The 9,970-nt window shown below is 45.7% G+C and overlaps 1 protein-coding gene across 1 annotated transcript in view; it reads right to left on the minus strand.

The window, feature by feature from the left end:
- LOC103812177 (fibronectin type-III domain-containing protein 3a-like) overlaps positions 1–5,251 on the minus strand; it is a 22,750-nt gene extending 17,499 nt beyond the window's left edge. The window contains exons 1-4 of the mRNA XM_009085187.1: positions 5,159–5,251; positions 1,560–1,574; positions 1,233–1,308; positions 404–480 (exon numbers count right to left, since the gene is read on the minus strand). Coding sequence (XP_009083435.1) covers positions 404–480; positions 1,233–1,308; positions 1,560–1,574; positions 5,159–5,251 — 261 coding nt within the window. The remainder of the gene's footprint in view (positions 1–403; positions 481–1,232; positions 1,309–1,559; positions 1,575–5,158) is intronic.
- Between the last annotated feature and the right edge of the window lie 4,719 nt (positions 5,252–9,970).

Here is a 9,970-nt window from a genome sequence, read left to right on the forward strand (position 1 = left end):
TTAGTTATCATTAGCCATATGGAACAGCAAACCTGCAGCCAGCTGGGAGTGTTTGTCTGAGCCAGGCACCCACCTTCACCCTACACACAGCACTGGTGAGGAATAAACACCTGGGTCCTGTTAATGGAGCTTAGACAGATAATTCAGAGCTGGTTTTCTTCCTAAAAGTATCTTATACAGCCTAGGAGTATCAGTAAAATACCCCTAATACCTGATAAGGTGTTAGTCAGTGAACAGAAGGTGACAGAGACCACAGTAAAGTGAAATAGCTGATAAATTCTGTGGGAAAAATAGGATAAATTCTTTTCCCAGCGAAAATGATCAATGAAAATAAAGAATAATGATGTTATTACAAAACCCCACCCACAAACACAAGGAAATAGGAGAATAAATCCAGGTTTACCTGAGATACATAACCAGGAGGCACAAATATTGGTGGCATAGAACCATTCGGGGACATCATAGGGACATGTGCTGGACCTAGAGGGGAAACAAGAACCACTTTTTAAACAAACAAAGCTTTTCCCAGGCAGAAATTTGTCCTGTTCTGGTGCTGAGACACTGGCCCAGGCTGCCCAGGGAGGCTGTGGCTGCCCCAACCCTGGCAGTGTTCACAGTGCTCTGGTGGGAGGTGTCCCTGCCCAGGGCAGGGGATGGGGCTGGATCATCTCTAAGCTCCATTTCAACTCCTTAACAATCTATGAGTTTTCACATCAGACTGAAAGGAAGTAATATTCCTGTGTGGGGTTTGATGGGAGCAGAATGGACACATTTTATGTAATATCACTGGAAATGGTGAAAATCAGTCAAAAATGGAAATACTGATAAATTCAACTTGACTTACAGGAGATACTTTGCCCTCATAATTGTCCCTTGCCCAGAAGGGAAAGTTTGGGAGCAACAATTCCCTCAACTATGCCTTACAGTGCAGTGAGGGCACAGTGGCTATTTAAGCTTAGATTTTGTGGACTAAATCCCATATAAATATCTATATTAGGATTACAGTTAGAGAGTTACTCAAGGAGCATCACAAACCCAGCTGAAATTTCAGTTTTTGTACATTAAAGCCTGCAGGGAATCCTGGAAACCTCCCAGTGCTGCCTCATCTGCACTGAAAAACTCAATGTATTACTCTGCAGAACACACAAACCACATCTGACACCACTGAAGAAACACTGGCAGCAACTCCAGAATCAAAATATTTGGATTCAGAACTTCATCCTTCCCTTTACCTTGAATACACTGAACGTGGCCATCTTCAGTTGTAATTGTGAAGGTTTCACCTGGGTTGACCTGGACAAGAATAACCTGTAGGAAAGAAATCACAACATAGGTTTAGTTTGCCTTTTTTTCCTTCAAATTTCAGGAATTATCTGGGGATGAAACCTCATTCTCTTCCTTAAATCCATGTGCTAAAAGTGAAACAACAAAGCCTGGGCAACCTTGGAGTGACATGGACGATGAGACACTGATGGGTAGAGTTCCTTCAGTTTTTATCCAATATATTTACACTACCCCTGCAGTGATAGTTCCAGCAGGGAGACGGGATCTGAAACCACCTGGACATATAACTCCTGGAAAAAATGAGCTAAGCATGACATTAATAAGTTCATTGCGCCATTAACACTGACTCTGATTTTTTATATCGTCCCTCATACAGCAGAATTGGTGCTGATGTACAGGAGGATTTTACTTCAGGGACATGATTTGCTTCTGGACATAAGGAAACCACTGAAAACCAGCTGAAAAGTCCATTTAGGCAGACAGTAATACTTATGATTGTTCCAGGAGAAGGAGAGAGAGCAGATTATACCTTTAAAAATGGCATAATTCATACCAATAATGAAACTTAGGCAGATCTGTCATTTCAGACTAGAACTGATGACTTCAATGCCACTGAATCTCTGAGCTCAGTGAAGAGAGAAGTTATTTGTTTAAAGAAAAGTGACAATAATGGATTTGCCAGAGCACAAGGAACCAGGAAAGAGGAGGTTTGCTGCTCCCTGGGCAGGATTACACCTCAGAGCAAGGCTCATCTCCCAGGGCAGCAAAGGGATCCTGGAGAGATCCAGAGCCAGTGAACGTGTCAGAGCTTCAAAACAGCTTTCAGTCAACTCAAGTTCTCAGAAACAGCTCAGGAAACTCCTAACTGAGCTCAGGGAACAGGATCCCAAGCGAGTGGTGCAGTGCAGGGCCTGGAATTCCAGGAATGCACAGGGCAATGTCTTAGAAGAATGACTCACTGTAATTAGTGAAGCAAAGGCAGCTCCATCTACCTTCCAACAAGGAAAATTTCCAGGAAGCTCGAGCGTTTTAATGAGTGGACCTAAGCCAAGTTAGACACAGGCTAGTGCTGGAGTCACAGCTCTGTCAGCACCTCCAGGTGCAGCCAGGTCAGAGCTGCTGGGACCAGCACAGGCTGAGAGCTGTTTCCATGCCCCAGTGTTCTGCTTTATCCCTAACTCCCACACTTTCCACTGCTCAGAACCAGAAACCCTTCCAGGAAACTTCCAACTTGGGCTTTAAGTGACATGGAACTGGTGCTGCATCCCAGAGTGACTGAAGGGACTGGCAAACAGCCCAAGTTTGATTTCTGGAAACAAATCACTGCACCATGACCTATAATCAGCCCATCCCTGTCCTCCAGAGCACTGGCAGTCAAATCCTTAACCATCATGTGCATTAATTAAGCTTCTAAGTCAAGACACTGTTTAAAGGAACATCAGTCTTCAAATCTTCTCTTCAAATGCATTTCAAGAGAAAACCCTTTTGTCTTGCCTTTTTTTCAGAGCATCATCAAGGTCAAAGGAAACCACGAAGGTCATCAAGTCCAACCATTCACCTGTCACTGCTGGAACCCCTAAACCAGATCCTCCAATGCCACATCCAGACACCTCTGAAACACCTCCAGGGATGGTGACTCCACCACCTCCCTGGGCAATATCCCAGGGCCTCAACACCACAACAGGGAAAACATTTCTCCTCACATCCAATCTGACTCTGCCCTGGCTCAGCTCAAGGCCATTCCCTCTAGTCCTCTCCCTGCAGCCCTGGCAGGACACACATCCCACACCTCTCCTGCACTTGTCCTCAGCCACTCATCAGGTCTGTTCAGGTCTCTCTGTAGAGCTTTCCTACCCTCAGGCAGATCCACACTCCCACTCAACTTGGTGACATCTGGAAATTTCCCTGACTGCAAAGTCTCCTCTAGGTCCCCAAAATACCAGGGACTGACACCTTTCTATGTGTTGTCCACACTGCCCCACAGCCAGACATGCCCCACACACAGCTCTGGGGATGGTGTTCAGTTAGATCTGCTTGATCCCTTTTCCTTGTGAAACACAACCTCCTGAGTAACCTCCCAGCTGGGCAGGGGCTGAAATTTCACCTTGCTAATGCCACAACTTCAGAGATAGCTTAGAGGCTCTACAGCTTTCCCTATGTCCAGACACAACTCTTGTGCTTTTACCACCAGTCTTTCTCCAAGAGTTTTTGCCTCAGAATCTGTGGCAAAAAGAGAAAAGCACTTGTTTAATAAAGCCTATTTTCCAAGTATATCACTGAAACAACCCAGGTCTCTCCTCCCTCTCATCTGTAACAGCAACAACTTACAGGATATCTCATTTAAAACCTTCCAGCATTTATGGGCTGAGACCACCAACAATTCATGGCTATTTTGCTGTACCCTGTTTTCAAACAGCTCTTCATGTAACCTTTCCTCACCATTTCACGACAGTTATTCTCTGGAAAATTTTAGGCAACTTTCCCTGCTGTTAACAGAAGGGAACAACACTACGAACAACCCCTAACTCCTGTTTCAGTTGGTGTCAGACACTTGAGGTGAAGAACTGATCAGACTAAAGCAGCAGGCAGTTTGTCTCTTGCTTCAACTAAACCATTACTTAACTCCAGGCACAGAAATCCTTCAGCTGAGGTTTTGTCAGTAGAGAATCCTGGAACAGCCCAGGTTGGAAGGGACCTTAGATCACCTGGTGCAGCATATTGTGGGAAGGTGAGTCTGGATGAGATACCCAACACTCTGTCCAGCCAACAAACTTAGAACAGAAGCATCAAATCATCAAGGTTGGAGGAGACCTCTAAGATCATTGTGTCATCAAGACCAGGAGGTGTTCAGCATCCCATGCTGCCTCCAGAAAGGTAAATTCAAAGCTTCCTTTTTCCAAACCCATGTGCAGTGTGTGGAGTAGAATCATAGAACCATTAAGGCTGGAGGAGACCTCCAAGATCATCAAGTTCAACCATGAACCTGTCACTGCTGGAAGCTCCAAACCACATCCTCCAGACACTGATCTGACTGATCCACAACCAACCACTTAGCTCTTTAAGCCAATACCCCAACAACCTTCTCTCTCCTCCCAGGACTTGTCACATTTGCAGCTGCTCAGGCAAAAGATGCACCTTGAAGTGAGATGCAGAGTTAAGTACCAGAGTGTGTGTGACACTGCTGAGTGCTCTGCAGGTCCCTCTCCCAATCCCTCAACATTTACAGCACAAGACACTCAGCTCCTACTGCCAAACACCCAATCCACTTCATGTTTACTAACAACTTATATAAGTTTGGGCTTCCCAACTGTTTTGCTTTCACTTTTGCCTGTATTCCCCACCCCACCAGGCACTTCTCAAGGGTTGTGTCCAGCAGAACTCTAAAGTTTCAACTAAACACACTCAGGTTTCACCACTGCCCTGCAATTATTAATGAAGATACCTAATACCAGGAAGCCAAACTCTTTCCTTTCATCTTCCTGGAACAGACTTTAGAGCCCTGGAACCACTTGCTGATCTTTATTCACTACTTCACATGAGTTACAAAACCTTAGTCCTCTATTAAATCTGTACTTGCTTTGACTCCTGGACTTTGCAGTTTAATTTTAAAGCGTTTCCATGGGTGTAACAAACATCACTTTTAATCTGGAGGCTAAACTCATCCACTGTATTTGATGCTGAATGATTTTTCCCCTCTCTCTACCTGCACTTCTGTTTCCCTGACGAGATCAGTGCTGAGAACCACATCCTCTCCTAACTTTGCACATCAGTATCACAGCTGCTTTCTGCTGTGCCTTCTCCTCTTGCAGCCACCATCCAAGCTGTGCCCAGAGCTCCAAGGCTTGCAGGAGAAGTGGGATGGGGTTGGATTTACCTGCTGGATGCTGTCCCCATTGACCATGTGAGGTAGAAGTGGCACTTCATTGAGGAGAGGTGTAGCTTCCAGGGGAGGTGGCTGGTCAGCCATCATGTCTGGGAACCACTCATGGACACCTGCTCACATCCACCACCTGCTCCAGGAGAAACACAGTGCCAAGGTTAGATCCAGCTCTTACCCAGCAGGGGCCTTTCACTTGATGTGACTTTGAACACAGCATCAGTCTGCAACATCCCATGACTCTCCCATGAAGATGTGTCCATAAACTGGGTTTAACTGGAGGCAAAAGTCATTCAAAATCATCCACTTTAGCTCCACTGCACATTCACTTGGCCAAACTGACAGGCTTCAAACAGGGAGGTGATGACATGTCACACATCTGAATTATCACAATGAAGTGCACCAAACAATCCAATATATTATCCTATTTTTCCTTTCTAACTACTGCATTTTAGAATACATGACACTGTCCCAGGCTGCCCAGGGAGGCTGTGGCTGCCCCAGCCCTGGCAGTGTTCACAGCCAGGTTGGCTGAGCCTTGAGCAACCTGCTCTGGTGGGAGGTGTCCCTGCCCAGGGCAGGGGTTGGGGCTGGATCATCTCTGAGCTCCATTCCAACCCCTTAACAACCTATGAATCTATATCTTTCTCCCTAAAATATGCTCTTGGATAACCAAGAACTCACCTTGCCATACCCCAAGTGCTGAAATCTGTACCTCAGTGCAGCAGAATTTATATTCATGCAGCTCTTTATTGCTAAATTTTCCCTTCTAATTCCTAAATTGCTCCTACTCCAGAACTCAAGTTTCAGGATAAATAATTCACATAGCACAAATACAGTTCAGTCCCTCTGATGACCCAAAAAAAACCCCCAAAATGTGGCATTTCTCCAATGCTGCAAGATGTCATCAATACAGACTGTGACCCAGTGGAAACAAGGGTTAAAGGAACCCAAAAAAGTACTTTATACCAAGGTCTTTAACTGAGCACTGTGGAGAAATGTGTATGGAAAAGTGCTGCAGAGTTGTGGGTGTTCAGGGAATCATCCGTGATCACAGTCAGTCAAAACACAGCCCCAAACTCAGGGAATTTCAGTGTAGCTAGTTCAGCCTCCTGAAAAAGCATGAGACGACAGGATACAGGAAATGCTGACACTTCCTTCTCCCTCCTATAAACCAGAAGGCAAAATCTGGTTAGGATAGTCCAATCCCTTAAAACTAAAGAGTGGAATCAACCCAAAACCATCCCCATAACGTACACAAGTGCCAAGTCCTTGTTTGGTTCTCTCCATGAGTATGGAACAGTCTGGGGAAGGAAAGAGGAAAACTGATTCATTCTGTACCTGTGGGACTGAATTTGCAGCAGATTAGCAACAGGGAGAGAAATATCATAGCCTGATTTATCATTTCTTTTGGCTGGACCTCATTTTGTTCCACAGGGGCCTGCAATGCAGGCTGAGACTCCAAGGATCTCCCCTGTGTCACCATCACCAGGTGAAGAGGCTGTTGGCACTCACTGATCAAATTTTTGCTTGCAAAATCACCTCAAAGTAAGAGAGATAATCACACAGCCACAAAATGCAGCACAACAAACTCCTCAGGGCTTCCAAAGAACTCAGCTCCTTGCACAAGCAAATTGTGTTCCAGGTTTGCTCCAGGTACAATTTAAAGAGGCCAAAAGTGATTGTAAAGTGTAAGGGCTGGACAAAACCTCAAGGATTAATGCTGCACCAGGTTTGGCCTAAATACCCTTAACAGCCTTAGCATATCATTCATTTCCTGAATAAAATAACCTCCCATTCTATTTGCCAGGTTTGGAATTGCCTCTGCCAAGGACACAAACTCAGCTGAGTGTATACAACTCACTCAAAAATCCCTGCATGGAATGGTAAAATTAAGGGAAAAATTCCTTCCTCTCCCATTTTTTAGAGGTTGGATCTAAGCATTAAGAGCCATAAGAGGAGCTCACTGTACACAGGCAAACTGAAAATCTGCATCTAGTCCTAATTTCTTTCATCTGAGAACCTCAAAGAGGACAGAAATGAGCACTCAACAGAGGGAAAATCCCTTTCCCAAAGAGCAGCTCCACCTGCATTCAAATGTTCAAGCAATCAAAATAAGCAGCTGCAGAAAAACACATTGTGAAACAGGTCCCAGTGCCACCTGCAACTTTAAATAACCCTTCAGAGTTTCTATCCTTGCCCTCTGCGTTGGCTGAGCTGAATCCTCTGAGGCTTTGTCCGTGGGACAAACTGCAGAGCAAAGCCCAAACACCCACATGGGGTTCGGAGTCCTTAATCCACTGCCTAATGGCACAGGTAGGATTTATTTCCACTGACACCTACACACACATTCCATCTGCTCAGTGCTGTGATTTCAGTTCTCAGAGGAACAACTTCATGCTTGGACCATCAGGAAATCAGTGTTTTCATACACTTAATAACAAACTCCTAAAATAGCAGATTTCGGGGCAGGAATCTCCATATGGGTCACAGAAAACAGAAGTATTGGCAGAAATGAAACCATTATGAGATCTTCTGGGCAGTCTCACCTGGCTCAGAACATTGAGGTCTCCCTGTGCAGCTGGGCTGGGGAGGCTGCAAGGGGCAGAGCACTGAGGGCAAGGAGGAATGTGCAAAAAAATACAAGTTGTTTTGGGTTTAGAGCTTTCCTTCGTTCCTGGAAATCCTGGTAAGAGCAACAAAGATATTGCTGCCCTCAAAGGGAGCACAGAAAATGAGTGTGGGACAATTTTTCCTGGGAAATAAACCAGGATCCTTACAGGTTTACTTTCCCAGAGCTCCATTTCATGCAAGGAAGTAGGTGGTATTCGGGTAAATAAGAAGAGAATTCCTGAAAAGTTATGACATGCTCAGCACAATTTCCTGCAAAGCAAAACAAAGGCAGAGCTCTGTCTTGGAAAGGCATTTCCCGCCCCCCCAGCAGGGCTGGGAGCAGGGAATCCAACCCTGCCTCTGGCCCTCAGCACCCCAAGGTAAGGCTGGTCCCAAGGACAAGGAGGAGGACAAGCACTGCATGGGCAGAGAGGAGACTCCTGGATCCTGAACCCACCTCCATCCTCACTCCCACAGCAAAGGTGTGAGACTCATGGAATGGTTTGGGCTGGAAGGACCTTAAAGATGATCTTGTTCTACCTCCTGCCATGGTGGAACATCTACTAGCCCAAGCGGCTCCAAGCCCCATTCAACCTGGCCTGGAACACTCCCAGGGATGGAGCAGCCACAGCTGCTCTAGGAAACCTGTGCCAGTGCCTCAGCACCTCACAGGGAGGAATTCCTTCCCAATATCGAATCCAATCCCAGTCTCCGCCAGTGTGAATCAAATCCCTCTGATCCTGTCTCTCCAGGCCCTTGTCCAAAGTCTCTCTCCATCTTTCCTGTAGCTCCTTCAGGCACTGAAGGCCACAATGAGGTCACCCCAAAGCTTGTCTTCTCCAGGCTGAACAATCCCAACTCCCTCAGCCTTTGCTCACAGCAGAGCTGCTCAATATCCCTGTGATCACCTCGGTGCCTCCTCTGGATTAAATTCTATGATTCTATCATCATCAGTAACTATCCAAGTGGCCAAAAAAAAAACAAGGCAAAAAGTGCTTGTACTGAGAACTCAGAGGCTGCACTGACATTAAAGATGAGCTAATACCCTAAACTTTCAATTCTAGACTAAAAATAAGCAAGAAAAATCCCATCTGGAAGCATCAAGGCCAGAAATATTGTAGTTCATAGGGATTTACTTAGTGAATCATTACACATGAATCAATGACAGAACTGGTGGAGGTAACTCTGCAGCTCTGTCACCCTGTACTGGAGATTTTTGAGTCAGCATGGCATTAAATAGATGAAGTTTTAGAAAGGTTACATTTTCCAGTCTCCTTCTGGCCTGATTCACCGCCTTGCAGTGATTCCTATTACACATCAGCTAAAGGTCAGTCCCAAACCTGAGCTGAGAGGGGATGAATTCAGCCCACAGAGTATTAAAAAAATATCAACCAGTTGGGGATGATCATCTCAGAAACAAAACTGAGGCAGAGTTTTAGCTGAGCTGAAAGAAGTGATAGTGGATATGATGTTTCTAAGTCAAACTGAGCTTTTGTTTTCACAGATTAGTTGCTCAAGATGCATCTAAAAGATAAAATATAGTAATTTATTGCTTATTAAAATGTATCTTAAACTAAATCAGACCAATTCCCAGTTGAAAACTGGCCCCTGGGAAGTATTCCTGAGCAACTCCCCACTGTGCTGCTGTCACATGGTCAATCAGGTTAACCAGATTCACAGCTAGGCAACGTTTTCCAGGTCAGTCTCACACTCCAAAGGCTTTTAAGGAGCACAGAAAGTCTTCCTGACTGCCTTTCCAGCAAACAATTCCAGCATGCAGCGGCTGGGCCTGACCTCACTTCCTGCCATAGTAAAATGTGGAGCCTCTGGAAAGCTTGAGCCATTGGCCTTCCCTCTGCTCCAGCCTCAATTCCTCTCTGGCAGAGCTGCTGGAGCTGGGCCAGCTCCTGAGGATGTGCATAGAGCTGAGCTCCCACTGCCATGGAAAACTGCCCTTCTCTCCTATATAGAATGAGCAGAGCACAGGGAGCTCACTGAGGGCTCCAGGACACTGCAGCATCCTGCCTCAAGGCTGGAAAACATCAGGGATTCCTTCTCCAGGGGCACCTGAAAGTGTCTGTAGTAGTTTTGATCCATAGTGAAATCACAGAACCATCAAGGCTGGAGGACACGTCTAAGATCGAGTCCAACCATTAACCTGTCACTGCTGGAACCCCCAAACCCTAAACCAGATCC

The sequence above is a fragment of the Acanthisitta chloris genome, unplaced genomic scaffold (assembly GCF_000695815.1).
Source record: "Acanthisitta chloris isolate BGI_N310 unplaced genomic scaffold, ASM69581v1 scaffold5642, whole genome shotgun sequence".
NCBI lineage: Eukaryota > Metazoa > Chordata > Aves > Passeriformes > Acanthisittidae > Acanthisitta > Acanthisitta chloris.